Raw genomic sequence first — 20,832 nt, 5'->3', positions numbered from 1 at the left:
TCACTATCTTTCAACGTCTGAGAGCATTACAAGAATTCACAAACTACAACAAAAATCCGTATTCGAATGCGACTCATCCCATATTCTGTTCATCCCATTATCTGCACTTTTCAAACTCTGGGTTTGCTTTTCCCGAAGTGTAACCTCCACACATGGCCCCTGCGTTTTGGTTGTTTACTTGACAACGCTTCTAAAGGCGCAATTGCATCCGCCTACCTTCGTTTCCTCCCCAAGATCTTTCCTACATTGATCAATTGCTCCTTCTTGTCAAGACTGCTCATTGCATATCAAGACCGCATCGTTCTTGCTTTGCTATACAGGCAAGATGGCTTCAGAAGGAGCGATGGCAAACCAGTACTCAGTATTAGAAGAGTTGGGCAGTGGCAGCTTTGGGACTGTGTACAAAGCAATTGATAGAGCTACAGGAGAGGTTGTTGCGATCAAGCATGTCAGTACCGCACTTCAATTGACCATGGACCATACTGACTCCTTGCAGATTGACCTGGAATCCAGCGAAGACGACATCCTCGAGATCCAGCAGGAGATCTCCGTACTGAGCACATGTGCAAGTCCGTTCGTCACTCAGTATAAAGCAAGCTTCCTTCGTGGGCACAAGCTATGGATTGTTATGGAGTATCTTGGTGGTGGTTCATGTCTGGATCTGGTATGAACATCGTCTCTGGTTCAATGGAGCAAACACTGACAAGCTACAGCTGAAACCCGGAGTCTTCAACGAAGCACATATTGCAATCATATGCCGCGAACTCCTCCTCGGCCTCGAATATCTACATCAGGAAGGAAAGATACATAGAGACGTCAAGGCTGCCAATGTCTTGCTCTCCAGCACCGGCAAAGTCAAGCTGGCAGATTTCGGAGTTGCTGCGCAACTCACCAACATCAAGTCGCAACGCAATACGTTTGTTGGTACGCCTTTCTGGATGGCTCCGGAAGTTATACAGCAGGAGGGCTACGATTACAAGGCGGATATCTGGTCTCTCGGTATCACAGCAATGGAGCTTGCTAATGGCGAGCCCCCAAATGCAGCCATTCATCCTATGAAAGTCTTATTCCACATCCCCAAGCAGCCGGCTCCCAGATTGGAAGGTTCCAAGTTCAGCAAGGATTTCAAAGATTTCATTGCCCAATGTCTTATCAAAGATAGTGATAGACGTGCATCCGCCAAAGAGCTCTTAAAGCACAGATTCGTTCGATCGGCTGGGAAAGTCGAGGCATTACAGGAATTGATTGAAAGGAAGCAAGAGTGGGAAGGTGGACGGACCCGACCTTCACATCCGCGATTCTATGAAGAGACCCTGTAAGTTTGATCCAATGTGCTCGATGTATGGTACTAACGTTGTCAGCGACACATTATCTCCCAAGACTGAGCCGGATGGTTGGGTCTTCGATACTGTCAAAGCAGCTACAATAGCTCCTCGGAAGAGTACCACCAAAAGGCGGAAGCTATCTGTCATACACGCCAATGGCCAAGATGTTCATGCTGGTCCTGAAGAAGCTATGAAGCGACTTGATTTGAAGGATTCGCCGCTGGAATATTCCTCTTCCCCTCCTTTGACGGTTAAGAAAAGCACGATGCGAAAACAGCCATCGATCATGGAACTTGCTTCACCTACCAAGACCCGACAACCAAGTGTTCAGAAAAAGCCTCTTCAGCCTGACTTGACTTTTGGCAATACTGGATCTACCGTTCGCCTGTTCCGTAGAGTTTCAGACAACTCTACATTGGCACAAGTCGACTCAGATGTCTCGAGCACTTCGATTACTCGTGATGAGAATAGACCGCCAATGAGCGAGACGGTATCGAAAGAAGCCGTGCTGGGTAGGCGAGTGTTCAACAAAGTTGTCGATCCAGCTTTTCAGGAAATCCATGCGCAGACCGGCAACCAGGCCAAACGGGAAGCATTGTCCCGCCTTGCTGATGCATGGAGTGCGCTCGATGCGATTGATCCTGAGGGAGAATACCAGCTCATCAAGGCAATGATTGAGAAGGTACAGGGTGATTCGAAGCTGTCTGCTCTTTTGTCCCCAGCCAAGGCATCGTCCAGGGACGGAACTCCACAAGCATCGCCACAAAAATCACCAACAAAGTTGGTGTTGGCCCAGAACAATCCTCACCTCAAATCACACCGCCGCAGGCAATCAAGCATGCTGCCAGAGGCCGAGAAGGAGAGGTTATCCAATCTACCTGGACAAGCAGTCACTGGTATGGAACATACCAAGCAGCTTGCAGATGTGCTCTATGGTCGCTGGGCGGATGGACTTAGAAATCGTTGGCCAGCGGTTTGAACCATTGGTTTTCTGCATTGCAGGCGCACATAAGCATCGAGTACAAATCATTTCAGGAGTCGTACAAAAGTCTGTCTGATTCGAATGCACAGAGAAGAAGCAACATAGAAGAGGCACGGTATCATTAAAGCGGGTGAACAGCAGATCTGGGATTCACTGTACCAATCTGGAGGAGGAATGATGATTGATGATGATAATGCCTCTCTTTCTGTTGTTTTGGGGATTCTTCTTTGCTTCTGGACAGGAATAGGATAAGGTGCTGTATAGTAATTTGTAGAATCTTGTTTGAGGTAGATAGCATCCAATAGGAACGGGGACATTCAAAGTATGAAATATTTTGGATTTCAGTGCGCCACAGAGAGATCATTCGAGGGCAAACACTTTCAAGCATCAAATACTCAGTGAAAGTCCTATGTTAATTGCCCACTTTTCAACGGTTCATCGGGACGTTCCTCCGAGAAACCCTAAATGGTCTAGCCTCGGGATATGTTTCTTCCCCAGACCGACGTCTTCTTTTCAAGGTTTCTTGCATTGCAGATCTTGAACCCTTGGATGGTTCAAGGCCATGACAAGCAAAAGACTGCTCGAAACATCGTACTCGAGTATATATCATGGCTTTCCTGATAATATTAGCCACTGATTAGTATTAGCGCGATCTTCTTTCAAAAAAATGTTTCCATACCGCTTGGCTCAATTGTCATGATATGCTGCACGGTAACGCCAAGCTACTTTCTATTGGAGCGCCAAATACAACGAAAACAAAGTTCTTGGGTCCAATCTCGGAGTGGGTCTTGAACGCGTTACAACAAGATCAGATGAGAAAATCACAGATTTTCAGCAGCAAAGTTGACGCTTTGATGAACCCATTTTCTGCCAAAACGCTCAAATTTGTCAAGATCGAAAGTCGCACAGTGACGTTTTCTCATGATGTATCTTTTGACGGACAAGTCGTCCAACAGCTCATTCAAACAAGATATGATCGATACTCCTCTGTCACGTGTGCGCGGTTGCCGGCAAGCCTTTCCTTGTCCAAGCTTCAGTAACCCAGTAGCAGCTTCAGAATTGCCGGAAGGACTTCTACAAATGGCGAGTGCTGTTGTTGTTGTAGCCACGGAACATTCGAGCTTCAACAAAGCGGGGAAAATCTCAACTTGGGTAGCGATCAGCTGTTGCTACACCCCGGCCCGATATCTGGGGACTGGGGTCAAACTGGGTCTGGTGTGCAGGACCCCAGGACTTGCAGTTAAGGAGCTCATGTTTCTGGATGCAGTTTGCTTTGATATATAGAGCCGGGTAAATTGGTTCCCCAACGTTGTCTGCTGTGTTTGCTTTCGAGCTTTTCAGAAATTTGAACGGCTTGCTTTGAAGCTAGATCTAACATCATGGGCAAGATCTTCAACATTTCGTTGGCAGTATTTGCCTCCACGGGGTGAGTAGATTGTACCATGAAGACGTCCTTCGCTGATATGAATTTCTAGATCATTCCTGTTTGGTTACGATGCAGGTGTTATGACAGATGTCATTGCATCGGAAAACTTCCTCAACTTCTTCCACACGACATCGGACTCTCCCATAATCGGAGCTATCAATTCTACGTTTAATGGAGGCGCGGTATTTGGTGCTCTCCAAGGAGGTCTCACCATGGATCGATATGGAAGGAAAATTACGATCCTCATGGGCGCCCTGATTTGTCTGGTCGGCGCTCTCCTTCAGTGCACTGCGCGAAATCTTGCCATGATTCTTGTGGGTCGTATCTTCACTGGATGGGCTGTTGGGTTGCTTTCCATGGCTGTCCCTGTTTATAATTCTGAATGTGCGGATCCCAAGGTGCGTTGAAGACTTAATTCTGGTGTCCTTCTCTGGGAGCTTGGGAGATATCTCAGCAGTGGTGGGGCGTGATTCTGAGTCCCTAGATGTCAAATTACCATACTAAAATGCATGCTAACTAATTATGGAAGATTCGAGGTTTTATTGTTGGTCTCTCGCAGCAAATGATCGGTATCGGATTCATCGTGTAAGTTCATCATGACGACTCAAACATAGGCCGGACATTGATAATATCTCAGTTCAACATGGGTCGGCTATGGCTCAGGCACCGCTTCCAATTCAAGCAGTATTCAATGGCGTCTTCCTCTCGCTTTCCAGTGCCTCCCCTGCGTGATCCTAGCTACCGGTATCATGTTCTTCCCCGAATCACCTCGCCATTTGATGGAGACGGATCGAGAAGAAGAAGCTATGAAGGTTCTTCGCAAACTACATTATAATGGTCATAACGATGAGCTTATCCAAAGCGAGTTCCACGAGATCAAGACCACGATCGCTGCTGAAAAAGCAATCACTGTTCCAGGGTGGGGGATTATGTTTACAGTACCTCAATGGCGAACCCGGTTGATGCACGGCGTAGGAGTCCAGGTATTCACTCAGTTTACAGGAATAAGTATGTTGCAGATACCCTCCAGACTCATGCTAATAGAGATCAGATGTCATCGGCTACTACCAAACCAGCATGTATGAAACTTTAGGCATCAGGGGGAATCGGAAGCTCCTTGTCGCAGGAATCTACAATTGCATTGGCCCTTTTGCAAGTATGTTTGTCATCACAAGACCATCAAAATATTGTTGACAGTTCTTTAGATTTGATCTTCATCGTATTCCTCATTGACCGAGTCGGAAGACGCAAGCCGCTCATATGGGGAACGATTGGCATTATGATCGCCTTGATATGCGAGGCCGCAATCAATAGTCATATCAATCCCGATGCGGCTCAGACTGGACTCTCATATGCTGGTGTCGTCTTCTTGTTCTGTGTGACGGTCATCTTTTCATGTAAGTTATCTGCCTCAATGTCGGTTCTGTGAAGGGAGAATCGTTTGCTGACAGTGAACATAGTATCATGGGGCCCAATCTCATGGGTATATATGTCCGAAGTCATGCCTATGCAGATTCGAGCTCGAGGAAATGCCTTCGCCACAGGTATCGGAAATTGGCTTGTGTCCACTTTCTGGGCTCAAGTTTCTCCCACAGCACTAAAAAGTCTGACTTGGAAGTTCTATTTCTTGTTCGTTGGTACGTTACTCGCTCCCTCTAGCACTTATTTACTGATCTAAATGTAGCATGGGATCTGGTCGTGACACTCCCAATCGTATATTTCTTCTTCAAGGAGACGAAACAGATGACACTCGAAGACATCGATTTATTATTCGGTGAACGTGCGCTTGGTACCTTACCAGATGATCTTCATAAGGGTACTGTCTTAGCAGTTGCTGAGCATGATGAAAAGGCTGTGCCAGATGTTGAAGCGAAGTCGACTACGGCTCCAATTCCTGTTCCTGAAGGAGACAAAACTGTTGAGATTTGATATGGAACGGAATGCTCTGCACAGGAATGAAATCAAAACGTCGAGATCAATGAAAAATCTTGCGGATGATAATACGAATCGATAATGAATCTTCTATGTGGCACCCCTCTTCGCCTCCGTGGTGCTGCCCTAAAATTTTCCCTTCATGCCCCTTTTTTCATCTCGCTAAGCCTCGCTTAATCTGCCTTCTCCTAAGTAAAGGAGGTTGTACGGTTGTCGCATCACTGCAAACTTCAGAGGAGCAAAGTCAGAGCAGAGAAAGTCGTGCATTCATGGAATACACGCCGGCAGAGCCCTAACCAACACCAATGAATGGGAACGCAAACCCTGTAGAGCACAAACGCGGTTGAATTGGTCTCCAATATGGCCAATGTCAAGCATGATAGTATCAACTGCAAGTGCATTACTCTCTCCTCCCATTCCGTCCTTCTTCCCTGCCGCTGCCCAACCGCGAGTAGCTAGTCAGACGAGAGGAAGCTCAGCACATCGAAGTACCAACTAATCAGAATTTTCAGGAAACAATAACGGGCAGAAAAGAAATCTTAACTATATGCTTCGCTCTGGAGTGCAGAATCACAGATCAGCAAAGCTTGAACAAGTCGCCCGATGAAGAGAACATTCTTATCGTGACATGATCATCACAATATCATCAAAATCTGTCAACTCAAGCGCTTTGGAGCGGTCTCCGGAGTGGTGTGGACGAATTTCGTCGAACAATCGTTCTGCTTCTCGCCTGGCTGCCGAAGCATTCACTGTGTCGTCCATCAACACCAGGGATTGGCCCTTTTTCAAGAATGTTCGGGCTCGTTCTGCTTTGTAATACTTGTCTCCAACAAAGTATTTCAGAGCAGTGTCGAACATTTGTCTGTCCACGATTGACATAAGCACCGTTCACAGAAAGTAGTAACAACCTGAGTCCGATCGACTTACATCGCTGTTTCTAGTCTTCCAAGGCGACCATAATATTCTCCGAGCTTGACACGGACCTGGTTCGTCCGGAAAGAGCTGTCACCCTCGATACGGCAGTAGAGGACTAAAGCGCGTTCCCAGATCTCGATAGCTTCATCAAATCTTCCAGCCTTTTCGTTGACAACTCCTAGGATTTGAAACGCGTATGCCGTCCTGTGTCATGTACCGTTGGCTGTTTGCAGAGCTTCTAAATGAGGGGCTTGAGGGAAATAATTTGGAAGTGTTCAACGAACTTCATAGATTCCATGTCATCGTCACCATAATGTCGTTAGCGCCATTTCAGCATCTCCGTCAAGATGGGACGTGCCTCTTCTGCCCTTTCCAGTCCTATGAGGGCCCACGCGTGATGGTAGTCCACCCAGTGTGGCCAATAAAGATCTTCGATAAACTCTGCGGTTCCCTCAAGCATCTGTCTCCCTTTAATTGCAAAAGCTTTGGCCTCGTTGTAGTTGTTGTTCAGGAGCCATCCAAGGGCAAGCTCTGTGTAAGCCATAGCTCGGAATGCATCATCTCTCTCTGCAAGTGGTTTAGAGTCCTCGACGTGAATTCGCTGCTTGAAATGAGCTCGAGCATACTTGAGCCCCTGGGCTGCGTCACCAAGGCAGTGATAATTGCTTGACAGCGACATCAATATGTCAGCATACTGTTCACCCATGTCGATTTTGCGATATTCCAGGGTAGCAAGAACTAGCTCGGCCAGCGATAGAGATTCGTCCCAGTCTCCTCGCTCCTTGAGGTGTTTGGAGAAAGTTTGTCAATAGAATGAATTTTGCCGTCACAATTTGAGGCTCTTACATGCTAGCCCGCGTTACCAATGACATGAATGTGTCTAGCGAGGCAAGTTTGAGTGTGGGGCTGTGTGTGCGGCAGTGTTTTGCAAGCTTCACTACATGGAACACGACAAAGTCAGCTACCTGCCAATCCGAGAGTCGGTGACCAAATGCCCAAAAGCGTTCTTCTTTCCAGTAAGCATTCACCAAGGCGACTGCGACTTCGAAAGCATCTTGCAGATCTTCTATTCCCATGACTTGGCGCGCTACATCTTGGACAACATGGTGTATTGACAGAGTCTTGAGTTGTTTGTTGCGACGTATCAGTGAGGCTTGGCTCAATACTGGTCTCACTTCATCGTAATCGTCAACTGAAGGATATACATCCATATTTTGATGCCCTATCCCATGTCGCAAAAGACTTTCGTTAATTGGATCATTGTCAAGAAGGGCAAGCACTTTAGCAACGCGGATGCCTCGGGTGCCAAACTCTCCAAGCCCACACCGTAGTAAGCGTTTGGGCATAAGAACCCTGACTCATGGACAATATAGCATCTCCTCGAATGCTGATATCTTTTTAGTATCGCTTGAGGTACTTCTCAAATGTAGAGTCTCTCTTTTCGATGACACCTGCTGCGTGGAGAATCGCGATAGGGAGACAGTCCAAGCGCTGTGCAAGAAGCAGAGCTTCTATCAGATGAATAGTGCGTATGTCATAGGGACAATGTGGGCAGAAAAGAGTAGTATTGATAAGTCTGAAGAATCTAAGTGAGAGTGCAGGAATACGCATATATATAGGCATCAGAGTAGCCCTTGAACTAGTCCTAAACCAGAATAAAAGTGGAGACAACCGAATTCCAACTGACATTCCTACTGCAACTGACATTCCAACTGACAGCTTCATCGTAGTCTTGTTTCGAGTCGCTCTTGTAGGTCAGACTCTGAAGCAAGTCGGCAGTGGCTGAATCAGGAAGAGGCGAAACATCCAAGCCCGAATTGGGCGATAGATAGTGTTTTGCAAACGGATCTCTGCTCGTGTAGAGTACAGAACCATGCCCTTGCAGTGGCGTGTACTCCTTTAGAATCGTTGCGCTCTCCACGTTGTCAAAGACCATGAGCCAGTTCGCAAAGTCTCCGGCCGACTCGGTATCGTCCTCGGTAGTCTCAGGGGCGGTTTTGTACGGCTTAGAGAGCCATCTGAGAACTGCAGACTTGCTGGCTAAGCGATCCTTTGCTTCCTCGGAGGAAAGCAGCTGAAGTTCAACCGCAATTTCCGAGAAGGCATCATATATCTTGACAGCACTTTCAGCTGGTATGAAAAGGTTGCGTCGAATGACTTCCGGCGTTTGGCGATAAATTGCATGGCAATCTCGGACTTTCCAAGTCCTCCTATCCCGGAAAGAGCGTAGCTTTGAAGGCCGGTCTTATGCTCCTCTGACGTTCTTGGCAGAAGCTGCTTATCCAAGATATCGATAATCTCATCTCGACCAACGAAGATAGAAGCTGGCTTTGTCTTCAAGATATGACAGGGAAGTTTAGGACGAGAAATTCTCCCGGAGAGAGCCACAGTGGCAATTCCGTCCGCAATCTGGTTTTCTGACGATATACTGCGTTCTTGGTCTGCTTGAGACGCAGAGTCACCAAGATCGCTCGATGGCCATGACATAGATACTGGTTTAATAAAGGCTACAGGACAAGTAAAGTCAGCAATATTCCACAATAAAGTTTAGCATGCATCGACAGGTTATCTCTCACAGTCTTCTTCGCTAGTGGATTGGCGGTCGTTCTGCATGTTCATGATGTCGTCAATCAGCGAGGAAAACCTGTCTAGCACCATACTGCCAGGTGACAGAGTGCAAACGCTGTCATGGTCATTTTTGGATTCGATCAATAATTCTTGATTTACGGACGTTTGCGACAACTCCTTCCCGACAAGCTAAGGCTCATTTAGCCTCTGCTGTTGTTGCATGCGAGATAATGTAAGATCTTACCAGGCGCTTTTTAGAACCAAAATAACTCTTAGTCGTTTTGGTAGTCTTCGTCTCGTAGACAAATATGACTGGAGTGTTTTGAACAAATTCCTCGAATTTTTCTGAGAGCTTCACTACAGTCGCCCTTTCTAGCTCAGCTTGATTGAGAGTCTGGCCACTGAGTTCGAAACAGGATCGAAGTAGGAAGGTTAGAGAGCTCCACCTCTCTTGATGCCGTTCTGTGCTATGAGGCGTTCCGAACAAGACGATACCCGAGAGATTCTTTCGCAAATCTTTGTAGCCGGCGTCCCAATATCTTTCAAAGAGAGTGGTTGTAGCCTTGAAGAAAAGATCATCAGCCACAGACATGCTGTCGCCTCCGTGGGAAACCAAATGGAAACGCAGTGTGCATACCTTCTTCACCACCAGTCCACCCAGTCCGTGTCCGATGAAAACAAGGGGACGATTACCGGTCTACAATCAGCGAGTTATCCTGCAGTGTGCGCCTAATCCACTCACTCCCAAATTTCCCTCATCCTTCCGGAGGGCATCGAGCAAGTCTGCGCTTCTTTGTATCAGACTTGGCCAAACTGGCAATTTGGAAGGTGCCCATTGATATTTGAATTCGAGGATTTGGATTTTCTTCGAGTGTGGCTTCGATATGTACTCGTTGAACCAGTTGCATGGTTGCTGTTTAGACGGTGGACGGAGCTCCGTAACACAGATCACGCTACAAAGGGAGGGTGTCAGCCGTGTAAAGAATCTCGAAGTCTGAGGAGAGTTTTTACTTGGCAATGTAGTCTTCGCCTTCTCCGAGTGAACTTGAAAGGATCCTTGAGAGCCGTGCAGGCTCAAGGGATTGGTGGGGTGGGGTTCTCCACATCTGATCGGGGCTGATGGAGTCCAAGTGACGAACAAAGGACGAAGTCCAAATCACGCAGAAAAGAGCGACAACGACCACGAAAGTACTTCTGAGAAGAGATGGCATGGCAAATAACGCCTGGGCGTCATCACTACTTAGTCCTGTTACCATTCACGAGAGCCACACTGGCAATTTGGGATAAGGTTGTAGAAGACTTAAAAATTGGCCATGACAAAGGAGGCGTTGGGAGCCTCTTCCGTTTACGTGTATGACTGGCGAGTATGTCACGACCATCAGATAATCCACATATACACTCCACTCACCACTTAACCATAGTACAGGAAGGGTGGAACAACTTACGACGATAGAAACTTAGAGGAGGACATTAAGAACACGCGATACGTGATTTACGCTCCAATCGGATATGTTCACAGTGGTAAGGATAAAGCATTCTCACTTGATTTTCAAAACTGGGGCTGATCATTGACGACGCTGCAAGACTATTCTTACCAGGGCGGATTGGATAGGCTCTTCTTGCACCTCACGGAACCTGAGCTCGAGTCGTACAAAAAGCAGGGCGCAAGAATGAGATTGATCAAGTAAGACTTCCAGATAGACTAGAATTGCAGAAATTGCCTGACAGAATGAAGCGCGTGGCGACCACTGAGGAAAGTCGAAAATGCTCCTCTTGCGATGTGCGACCGACGCTCCGTTCTTCCAGAAGACGTCATCGAGGTTGACAAAGTTCTTCCCAACAATCTGGAAGTAGAGACTTGCATCTATCATAGACCATATCATAAATGGTACTTCATGTCGGAGCAGACACCTGATGACGTCTGGCTCTTTGTACAATGGGAAGAGTGTGATGTACCCTGCGAAACCAGTAGGTCAATTCACCTTCATCGCTTGTTCACCGATAAATAAGGCTATTACAGCGAGTGTTCCACACACTGCTCTCAACGGACCGCAAGTAAGATTAGGCGATATGCCCCGAGAATCTTTGGAGGTGCGTATGATTGTGATCTCGTAGGTTTCGTCAGTGAACTTTGCGTGCACAGGAAGAGACCCGAGAGAGTGAATATGCAGATAGCTGAAGGAAATCGAACATGTCCCAGATTGATTGGGAAAGTGTGTGAGTTACGTGCGATTAAGGTCAAGAAAGACTTTCATTGAGAAGCAATGAGACAATGAATCAAGTACATGAATGACAACCAGAGCGTTCCAAGTCTACACCCTGCAACGATCTCCTTGCACTTGGCCAGTATAGAAACTTGTGCAACCACTCCAAGTGCAACTCGCAGCCGCATGAGCGGGGATTTGAAACCAAACCCAGGCTTCTTATGGAATGCTGGGCTTTCGAGCAAGCCACTTATCCCGGCACCCACGCGGAAGAGGGCACAGATAGCTTGTCGATGGACTTCCGGGTCAGACAATTTCAGTCACTTCAACAGGGCGTATCGTGACTCTCTTGTCGTACTTCTTGCACCAATAGTGAATCAATGGAGGGTTGAACACGTCTCCGTGGCTACTCAACATCATTTTCGAATCCGGCTTCGCATGCGCCGTAATATTTACTGTGAGTCAGTATACCTTAGGGGTGGCAAACACTTGCTCATCATCGTCAAAGGCCAAGGATAAAATGCCATCAATAGCTTAGTTCCAAAACTTGTCTTCACCAGACCAATATCATAGCTGGCCTTGGAAGTATCAAGAGCAACCTAACTGTCATCGCTCTTAGCCATCCTTTCCCCTTCTGCTAACCAGGAAGTTCGTTCATAGTATTTTCTCCCACTTTGTATCAATTTGAAAAGCACTGGTTAATCTTTTTGCTAGTTTCTCTCGTGCGTTGGATTGAATCATGTCTGAGATTCATGCCATTGTCGACAAGTTTCGGCCAAACCTTGTAAAATACGAGGATACTTATCGTCACATCCATCAGAACCCAGAGCTATCCATGCTAGAGATTGAGACGGCAGCACTAGCAAGTAACCACCTCAAGCATCTTGGATTTGATAAAGTCTTTGATCGCCTTGGTGGTCACGGCCTTGTTGGTGTCCTTAAGAATGGACATGGCCCAACAGTCATGTTGAGAGCAGACATGGACGCACTTCCCGTTGAGGAACTGACTAAACTCCCATACGCCAGTTCTAAACGGATGGTCGATCGTTACGACAGGGAAACACCACTCATGCACGCTTGTGGACATGATGTTCACGTCTCCTGCCTCATGGGTGCGGCAGAGCTTCTACACTCCGCCAGGAGCACTTGGTCGGGCACTCTAATCTGTCTGTTTCAACCAGGGGAGGAAGATGGTGCCGGAGCTAGAAAGATGGTGGAAGATGGACTGTTCAACAAGATTCCGAAGCCCGATGTTCTTCTTGGACAACACGTGGTCAAGACTAAAGCAGGAACTGTCCAGATCCGTTCAGGCGCGGCCCTATTCTGCTTGCGATTGCTTTGATGTCCGTCTGTTCGGAAGAGGAGGTCATGGCTCTGCTCCACATCGTTGTATCGACCCGGTTCTCGCTGCATGCTCCACTGTGGTCCGTCTCCAGGGTATTGTCTCCCGAGAAGTGGACCCAGCTGAGTACGCTGTCGTGACCTGTGTCTACCTTCGGACAGCCACGGCAATCAATATCATTCCGGATGTGGTTGATATGAAGATCGATGTGAGAACATACAACTCGGACGTTCGCAAAAAGGTTGTTCAAGCTGTCAAGCGTGTCATTCATGGTGAGAGCGATGCTTTCGGGCTACCAAAGGAACCAGAGATTGTTCAGACTGACGACATCCCTCCAATCATCAACGACAGCGAGGTCGTAAAAACTCTTCAAGGTGCCTTCGGGTCCCATTTTGTAGGACTTGTCTCGGAAATGGTGAGAGATACAGGAAGTGATGATTTCTCCATCTTTGCAGAAGCCCAAAGCATTCCCAGCGCTTACTGGAATATTGGAGGTGTAGACCCAGCCATATGGGATGACGCAGAGAGAAGTGGCACCATTGGGGATCTTCCCGGCAATCATTCGGCCTACTTTGCACCTGTCGTGGAGCCAACCATCAGAACTGGGATTGATGCAATGGCTTTGGCGGCCCTGGCTTTTCTAAAGATCAGAACTTGAGACAGCTTTGAATAGGCCTGAGAGCAAGTAGGAAATGGTAGAAAGGATAGCAATCTGCGAGTGTATTCAAAAGTCTAATTTGGGTCTTCCATACAAAAGGAATGATGGGGATACATGAATGTAGCCTATGTGCGAGAGTTCTTCCACGCCTGCCACTTGTTGATGATTGGCCCCTTCAAAATATATGCCAAATACTGCAGAAACAACAATAGCCCACTGACAAGGATCCCAATCCAAATACTCAAGTCTCCTTGACCAAATTGCTTGAAATTCATTCCAAAAAAGCTGGTTGCGAGTGTTATAGGGAGGTAGAAGAAAACTAACAAAGTGAGTGCTTTCATCTGTTCTCCCTGATCCATAGCCTTCCGTGACTCTTGAAGCATAACATCATTTGTGATAAGACTCACTCCTTCGAGGCACTGCTTCGACAATTTTTGAGCACGGGATAAGAGAGTTTCGAAATCTTCGGTGCTTCGAGTTGATTAATTCGAATTTTTCGTGACCAGATGGAGCCGTCGGCCATTTCGACGAATCTCTCTTTTTAAGGAATCTCAATGTCTCTTCAAGAATCTGAGAATGGGAGTCCAAAAGCTCTCTCGAATGTTTGAAGTTAGCAATTGAGAAGTCTGTTCCATTTTTTGTGGAGTAAATCTCATTGTTGACCCGAAATTCCATAGAGTTCAGGAACTGTTTCTCTGAAGTCGCTACAAATATGAATAGCTGCGACAGAGCATAGAAGGCATCTACTCTCATTGCCTCCAAATCTAGCGTCGAGCCGTAGTGCTCTGGGAGAAGACTCGCTGATTGGAACAAATTCTCTATCTGTCTGTCTGGTTGGGACGAGACTTCGCGGCGACTAAGGGCTACGTATGACCGATGAACTGTTGTCGGAGTACAAGACGCCAGTTCATAAGAGTGATGGTAAGAATGATGCTGATTCAGCCATGGTCCTTCTGGACAGCGATTCAGAGGTTCGCCGACATCTGACCAAATTATCGCTTTGAACGTTAGCTAAGACTCGTCTTGAAAAGGGTCGCACAAACCCGTCCAGCCCTTATTGTCCGACGTCGACTTCTTGACGGTAAGGGAGATGTCGTGTTCCGTGCTAAATGTGATTCCATCGTATACCGAGAAGCGCCGAACGACAGTTTCTCCTGATATCCCATTTTGTCCGAGCCGCTTCTGATAGTTTCTGACTGCGCGCAATTCTTCCTGACGTGTAGATCTGACACTTTGATCAGAAAGAGAAGCTTGCCTCTTGAGAATATCTGTGATTCGGAGCCGAAGAATGCCATCTGTCGCAGATGGCAGCACAGGAAGATCGTAATAAGTGTCGGCTGTCGAGAGGAAATCGATGTGTCTCCTAAAATATTCCGGGTCAACAAAGTAAAATGAACCCAACGCTTTCACCCAGTGATTTGTGGCAAAACCCCGTATGAATACTAATTGGCTAAGTCCACCTCAACTTGTCCCCATCGCGCTCGGAAAGATTTGATTCACGTCAGCCTCGATTGTGTAGTATATTCACCGTATATGGAGCTGGCGTAATGAATGCATGCGTGGCTTCACCGAAACACATACAATTCTTGCCAATTCTGGGGGAGATGAGTAGTCTGAGTGCAGTATTTGTCCTGGGCCTGTTGACTGTTTGAGAAAACAGGGCTATTGAAGTTACAATGAAGAGAAACTTGTGGATGCCGGCCATTGTGATTCGGAGCGACATTAGTTCCAGCTTGTCAAAAATGAGTTTCGGTTCACTTCGATGTTATATAAAGAAGGTAGAACTCGTGAGTCGCGATTTCACTTTCGAAAAGTGGCTGTGGCTGAGCTGAGATTGTCTTCTGTGCCCCAAATCTCGCTAACGACAGCCTCACTTTCTAACTTTGATAACAAGAAGTCATTGAAGTGTTTGGATTTATTCCTTGGAGCTCAATCTATCGAAATATTCCCATAGACCACAACTCAAGACTGTAAAGGAAATGAAGACTGTGTTGGTCGTTGGTAAATCATCACCTGTTGCGTTTTTCGTTCAAGGCTCTGAGCTGATTTCGAATGTGCCAGGTGCAAACCGTGGCATTGGGCTTCAGCTGATCCGAACCTTTAAGGCCCGAGGATGGCACACTATTGGCTCTGTTCGCCCCGAAACTTTAAATGCCAGTGATCCCTCCATTTCGGATGTAAGTCGTTTGGCAGCATTTCATCTCACCTTCATGACTTCTCTATCCGAGCGATATCAATCTTTTCTGACGCACTACAGCTAAAAGAAACAAATTCCGATATTATTCAGATAGACTACAAGGACGAGGACACCGTCAAGTCGGCGGCAGCTGATCTCACGACCAAAAAACTGTCTCTAGATGTCCTTGTCAACTGTGGTGGTAACTCTCACCTATCTTCATTGCCTAAACGCTCAATATCTGAATCGAATTCAGGCATCAATGTTCGCCCACTTGAGTGGCATATCCATGGACAGGATGACTTGATGGAGAGATTTCAGGTTATGGTGGTCGTACGTGTCCTTGAGCCTGTAGTATCCTAGCTGACAACACAGGGTCCCTTCCTTGTTGCTAAACATTTTCTACCCTTGATTACGAAAGATGGGACGGGGAAGCTGATTTATATCACATCCAAGTCAGGGAGTATCGGAGGTTCGTGTTTGTTTTGAGCAGTTACCCTGTTTGTTGACTGACTTTGCGTTTAGCACCGGATCATGATGGAGAAGTCATCGGCTATCGTATGGCCAAAGCTGCTGCCAACCAGCAAGTCAAGACACTCGCACTTGACTTCCAGCGAGACAATATTCCAGTTACAACACTCGCGTTCGAGCCTGGCTTCATCAAGACAAGGCTCACAGGTTGGCGAGGCCGCGTGGACATCGAAGAATCATGCACTGGAATGGTAAACATCATCGAGAAGTTGGTGCCCGAAATGTCGGGCTCTTTCTTGGATTGGAAGGGAGAAACCATTCTCTAGTAGCCTCAGCAATTGCAAAAATGGGTTCGTCGGACTGCGAAGTACACCACGCAGAATGTGATATGCGACGCACGCCCGCGGCGTGGGAATCTGTGGTTTGCATTCACTCCTGGCCGCAATACTGTGCGTACTACCGGATCTCTGAACCAGCTCAGCAGGAGCTATCCTCATCTATTCTATAGTGATGTTTCCCGTTGAGGGAAAGGCAAGACTACTATCTCTAGCAATGCTTAATGCCAGAATCCATTCATCTGTAATAATAACAGGTCCTGGAGAATGACTACTCTGTACCTGAAACTCTTTTGGGAAACATAGATTCTGTGAATCGAGGCCTTGATACGTGATTATCTCAATCTAGCAGCTCAGTTGTTTCTTTCTTTCGAGCAATGTCGTGCAACCAGGAACTTTTACAGGTACCTTTATTGCAAAGCAAAAAGCTCTTTCCCAAAATTTCTTGTCTCTGAGCGTTCTGGAATATCAAATCTCGACTTTTGCTCCGTCCTTGATTTCTTTCATTCTCCTGTCTTTCTTCCTTGCGTCGCGAATGAGAAGGATTGAATCACGGCTGGCAGTATCATATATGGGAGGTGAAGCTTTACTTTGGATCGAATTCACTTTCAAGATACTTCAGGCCCGTCACCAATTCACTGCAAAATTCGTCGTCGCAATATTCCAGAGCGGGGAAGAATACGCCACCTCACTCCGTCTTGAGAACAAGGATCCAAAATGGGCTCCTGAAGAAATCCTTGAACTTCTTCTAATTTTAGTCAGTAACAGCAGTTGCAGCCGAGGATTCGAGACAAGTCCCATGGCATACTATTCCAGTCCCTGTTCACTGTTGCTTATTATATTGCTTACTCCCCCACCTTCGCCTTACCTGTCACGGCTCCGGTAAACATGTGACGGAACAGGTCAGGGGCTAGGGCCTTGGGTGCCTCAGGCGATGAGTTTCAGACTCTATGGACAGTTCAGCCCTCTCTCTCTGTTTCTTCTTTGCCTTAGATTCTAAGTGGTTCAGCAATATCAATAATTCTCTTCACCTCCCGGTCTAGTCTATAGTCCTAAGCTGTCACATTCCTAAGCTTAGCTAAGGAAGCGCTACACGTAACGGCCCCCCTGTATATATATGAGACGCGTCGTGTCTTATTTCTCTTCTCTTCTTCTCTCCTTAGCTTTAGATCCTTCATAGAAAGGCAATATCTAGGAGATCCGGAAATCACGTCACACCCGACTTATCCGTGCCTATATCTCTTACGTGCCGTCACAGTGCCCTACAGATCCCCGCCACCCCCTTCACAACAGCATTCCAGAACGTGAACTTCCTAATTCAACGTTCGAATTTTCGAACTCCAACTCATCAAATACACCGCGACAGATAGCGAGGAAGCCTTGTCCACCATCACGACCCGCAGGCAGAAAAGCAAGTGAGAGGAAATTTGGTGCCTGTGAGTCCTTTAACACACCATGGTGTTAAATGTTAGTAGCTGAGGCCATAGTCGCCGAGGGTCTCTGTGATACGGATATATGAGTTAAGCCATATAAGACCACAAAGCCAAAAGACCATCAATATGCGCCCACTGGGTTATCCGAGGGTCTAAAGGAGCAGCGTCCGCTCTCAACAGAAGCCCTGGATAGCTCAAAAGGAGAGAGAATCCAGTAGGCTCTCAAGAACTTCTAAGGTGGTGATTCCTTGGGGTTTTTGGGTGTTTCCTGGCCCAGCTCTCATTCCTTTGGGGTCAAATCTATTGTGTGCCGAGGGGGAGGCTCCCTTGAAAACTCTATTTTAAGTGTATTACGTCAAAGCGCAGTAGGATGATTTGAGCTTGTACTCGAATCATGCCTTAGGAGCTCAGATATAATCTTATATAGGCTGTTAGTCATAATAAGGTTCGCCGAGACGTCTCACTTAAAGGAGGGGCACCATGTGACGTGGAAATATGGACTGGCTGAGCGCTCCAGCTTGAGGCTGAATGAGGCTCAACTAGGTCATGTGACTATGGCATAGATATAGCTTAAGTTAAGCAATATGCACCCTGTGGGCGCATATTGATGGTCTTTTGGCTTTGTGGTCTTATATGGCTTTGTGGTCTTATATGGCTTAACTCATATATCCGTATCACAGTCTCACAGTCTCACGACATCTTGATAAATTGAATATTATTTATTTTCGTTTTATTTTTTATTTAAATTTTTTTTTAAATTATTAAAAAAATTTATTTAAAATCTAATTAAAAATAAATACTTGTATTAATAGTTAGTTATATTAGTTTAAATTGTTTGTTTTTTTTCATTAATTTTTACAGCCTGAATTCGAACGGCTAAATTTTAATTCAACTAATACGTCACTGCCCAGGCATGATGAGAGAATTATTTTCCGTAGGACTAAATTATTCTGAGTGCACAAGTTCCCAACAACCATAGTCCAAAGAATCCACAGGTCGCATAAAGTGCCGACTGGGCATAGCGCGTCTCCTCAACCACCCTACCAATATGCTGCACTTCCTCTTTACTAATTATCTTACCACCCGTACACGCAACATTATAGCTAGCCCAATCAATCTTTGAAGTCCGCTCCTGATACTCAACCACAGTCCCACACCAATTATTAGTCACGGTCCCATCCGCAGCCTTATACCAACTATGGCATTTCGGATTCGCGAACGTGGTTCGCTTCAGCCGCTCCTGGATTTCTTTGTTGTATCCCATCAAACTCTGCTCCTTGACCGTAATGCAAATCTTCTCTCCGCGCACAGATCCCAAGACGGTCGAGATCATGGCATTAATATACCGTGATTGAGCCTCGATCATGAGAATGACAGAGTTGTGTCCCAGGTTCGTGTTCGGACCATACAGCATTGCAAAATTGGGGAGTGATTCGACGGTCATTCCCATATAAGCCTTTGTGCCGTTTTGCCAGATGTCGGTCAGAGAGCGACCTCCTTCGCCGAAGATCTTGATCGGGTACATGAATTTCAAAGTGCGAAAGCCCGTAGCTAAGATGATGACATCGACTTGGTACTTGTGTTCTCCTTCGACGACTATTCCTGACGAGCTGATGGTTTTGATGGGATTTGTCTCGAGAGTGACGTGCGGATGGTTGAGAGTCGATAAGAAATCGTCAGACATGATGACACGCTTGCATCCTGGTGGATAGTTGGGGATAAGGCTCTTCCTCAACTCTGCATTATCTGGGATTTGGGCTTCCAGCATTGCTAAGGCAGTCTGTCGCAATTCTTGCTTTGCCTCGGAATTCTCAACCACATTTGCCTGGTAGATGGTCTCTCGGATATCCATCAATCGTGCTCGGTAAAACTTGCGAAATCCAGGCAGGTACCGGTATGCGTTCCTTTTCACTGTGCTGATGTCTGTATTGAACTTTGGTACCACCCAATTCGCCGTCCGCTGAAACACAGACAACGTATCACAAACCTTGGCCACCTCGGGAATGATCTGCGCTGCGGTGGCGCCATTGCCAATCACCGCGATCTTTTTGCCTTCCATGGGATAACTCCAGTCCCATCTCGCAGAGTGCATGACCTTGCCATTGAAGCTGTGGAGACCTGGCAGTCTGGGGTATGAGGGCATGTTCAGCTGTCCAACTGCAGATACGAGGTACTGTGAATTGATTGTGTATTCCTTCCCAAACTCAGCATCTTTATCACCAGTGACTTGCACCTCCGTTTTCCAGATGCCTTCAGAATCGGACCAACATGATTTAGATACGTTAGAACTGAATCTGATCTTCTGAAAGAGTCCCCATTTCTGAGCCACGCTTATCAGGTAACAAAGGATCTCTTCTTGGCCCGAATATTCTCGACTCCAGTCTGGATTTGGTTCGAATGAGTAGGAGTATAGATGGCTCCAAACTGTTTTAAAGTCAGCTTTATTTCCTCGTCGCGAAGAATGGACCAGGCTGAGGCTAGCAAACAGAATAGTATAGGTGAAAATTGGATATCATACCATCACAGCAGCATCCCGGATACTTGTTGTCGTTCCATGTTCCACCCACTTGGCTACCCTTCTCAACTATGATAAAGTCGTCGCATTTGTTCCGCCGGATCAAATCTATCGCCACACAAAGTCCTAAAAAGTTTCTGTTGGCCTTCAATTCTCTTGTTTTTTTTGGACTAACCTACCTGATATGCCGGAGCCAATGATGAGGACGGAGGTATTCGTATGAGACCTCCTTGCAGCCATGGTCGTGGGAAATAATGAGTCAAACGCCTGTAGTAAGCATACAGTACTCTGATATCGAATAGTATAACTCAAGTGACTGGCGAGGAAGAACTCTCAAGTGTGAGAGTGTTGATCAAATAGTAGCTATGGCGACAACGGTTGGATGTTTCCAGCACAGGCACTGTAAGCTAATTAGCAATTGAGGATATGCATCCCGTACCAGGGCCGAGTACGAACCCACACAAAGATTCGCATCCAAATTTCCGGAACAGAAAAATCAAATCTTGTCGCCGGAACTTTGGTGTGGTGCTCGGGACGCTTCCGACAAGCG

The 20,832-nt window shown here is 46.7% G+C and overlaps 7 protein-coding genes across 7 annotated transcripts; 5 read left to right on the top strand and 2 right to left on the bottom strand.

The window, feature by feature from the left end:
• The first annotated feature begins 3 nt into the window (after window positions 1-3).
• On the top strand, window positions 4-2,648 carry LY89DRAFT_661790 (Pkinase-domain-containing protein). The gene is made up of 4 exons (XM_018212621.1): window positions 4-448; window positions 497-664; window positions 714-1,315; window positions 1,362-2,648. Exons 1-4 carry the CDS (start codon window positions 326-328, stop codon window positions 2,302-2,304), a joined length of 1,836 nt encoding a protein of 611 aa, XP_018061090.1. The 5' UTR covers window positions 4-325; the 3' UTR covers window positions 2,305-2,648.
• A 1,038-nt stretch (window positions 2,649-3,686) lies between these two features.
• LY89DRAFT_602757 (general substrate transporter) lies at window positions 3,687-5,662 on the top strand (the record flags this gene model as incomplete). The annotated part of the gene is made up of 8 exons (XM_018210265.1): window positions 3,687-3,733; window positions 3,783-4,131; window positions 4,263-4,318; window positions 4,371-4,741; window positions 4,785-4,889; window positions 4,939-5,130; window positions 5,194-5,370; window positions 5,418-5,662. 8 exons carry the CDS (start codon window positions 3,687-3,689, stop codon window positions 5,660-5,662), a joined length of 1,542 nt encoding a protein of 513 aa, XP_018061089.1.
• A 621-nt stretch (window positions 5,663-6,283) lies between these two features.
• On the bottom strand, window positions 6,284-10,359 carry LY89DRAFT_678586 (uncharacterized protein; the record flags this gene model as incomplete). Its single annotated transcript, XM_018213754.1, has 11 exons — window positions 6,284-6,527; window positions 6,593-6,784; window positions 6,973-7,361; window positions 7,546-7,933; window positions 7,998-8,071; window positions 8,286-8,790; window positions 8,841-9,087; window positions 9,157-9,337; window positions 9,393-9,845; window positions 9,891-10,101; window positions 10,160-10,359. 11 exons carry the CDS (start codon window positions 10,357-10,359, stop codon window positions 6,284-6,286), a joined length of 3,084 nt encoding a protein of 1,027 aa, XP_018061088.1.
• LY89DRAFT_692339 (uncharacterized protein) lies at window positions 10,124-11,417 on the top strand. Its single transcript, XM_018216519.1, has 5 exons — window positions 10,124-10,512; window positions 10,570-10,669; window positions 10,733-10,832; window positions 10,884-11,116; window positions 11,169-11,417. Exons 1-5 carry the CDS (start codon window positions 10,462-10,464, stop codon window positions 11,261-11,263), a joined length of 579 nt encoding a protein of 192 aa, XP_018061087.1. The 5' UTR covers window positions 10,124-10,461; the 3' UTR covers window positions 11,264-11,417.
• A 770-nt stretch (window positions 11,418-12,187) lies between these two features.
• LY89DRAFT_712495 (putative hippurate hydrolase) lies at window positions 12,188-13,352 on the top strand (the record flags this gene model as incomplete). Its single annotated transcript, XM_018217984.1, has 2 exons — window positions 12,188-12,625; window positions 12,663-13,352. The coding sequence occupies 2 exons, from the start codon at window positions 12,188-12,190 to the stop codon at window positions 13,350-13,352; spliced, it is 1,128 nt and encodes a 375-aa protein (XP_018061086.1).
• Window positions 13,353-15,331: 1,979 nt separating this feature from the next.
• Window positions 15,332-16,325, top strand: LY89DRAFT_743642 (NAD(P)-binding protein; the record flags this gene model as incomplete). Its single annotated transcript, XM_018220965.1, has 4 exons — window positions 15,332-15,529; window positions 15,610-15,861; window positions 15,904-16,000; window positions 16,054-16,325. The coding sequence occupies 4 exons, from the start codon at window positions 15,332-15,334 to the stop codon at window positions 16,323-16,325; spliced, it is 819 nt and encodes a 272-aa protein (XP_018061085.1).
• Window positions 16,326-18,707: 2,382 nt separating this feature from the next.
• LY89DRAFT_661782 (cyclohexanone monooxygenase) lies at window positions 18,708-20,706 on the bottom strand (the record flags this gene model as incomplete). The annotated part of the gene is made up of 3 exons (XM_018212620.1): window positions 20,462-20,706; window positions 20,286-20,408; window positions 18,708-20,191 (listed from the first exon to the last, which is right to left on the bottom strand). Exons 1-3 carry the CDS (start codon window positions 20,520-20,522, stop codon window positions 18,708-18,710), a joined length of 1,668 nt encoding a protein of 555 aa, XP_018061084.1. The 5' UTR covers window positions 20,523-20,706.
• Window positions 20,707-20,832: the final 126 nt, after the last annotated feature.

This window comes from Mollisia scopiformis (assembly GCF_001500285.1).
Source record: "Mollisia scopiformis unplaced genomic scaffold LY89scaffold_41, whole genome shotgun sequence".
Lineage (NCBI taxonomy): Eukaryota > Fungi > Ascomycota > Leotiomycetes > Helotiales > Mollisiaceae > Mollisia > Mollisia scopiformis.
Note: the sequence above shows the minus strand (reverse complement) of the source record. Positions and strands in the feature narration are given on the sequence as shown.

Bases quoted from the DNA above. Each gene is read 5' to 3' on its own strand.
- LY89DRAFT_661790 (XM_018212621.1), top strand. From the start codon at position 326: ATGGCTTCAGAAGGAGCGATGGCAAACCAGTACTCAGTATTAGAAGAG. The intron at 665-713 runs GTATGAACATCG...GACAAGCTACAG, and splicing joins GTGGTTCATGTCTGGATCTG to CTGAAACCCGGAGTCTTCAA. The intron at 1,316-1,361 runs GTAAGTTTGATC...TAACGTTGTCAG, and splicing joins CGATTCTATGAAGAGACCCT to CGACACATTATCTCCCAAGA.
- LY89DRAFT_692339 (XM_018216519.1), top strand. From the start codon at position 10,462: ATGACAAAGGAGGCGTTGGGAGCCTCTTCCGTTTACGTGTATGACTGG. The intron at 10,513-10,569 runs GTATGTCACGAC...ACTTAACCATAG, and splicing joins TTTACGTGTATGACTGGCGA to TACAGGAAGGGTGGAACAAC. The intron at 10,670-10,732 runs GTAAGGATAAAG...CGACGCTGCAAG, and splicing joins AATCGGATATGTTCACAGTG to ACTATTCTTACCAGGGCGGA.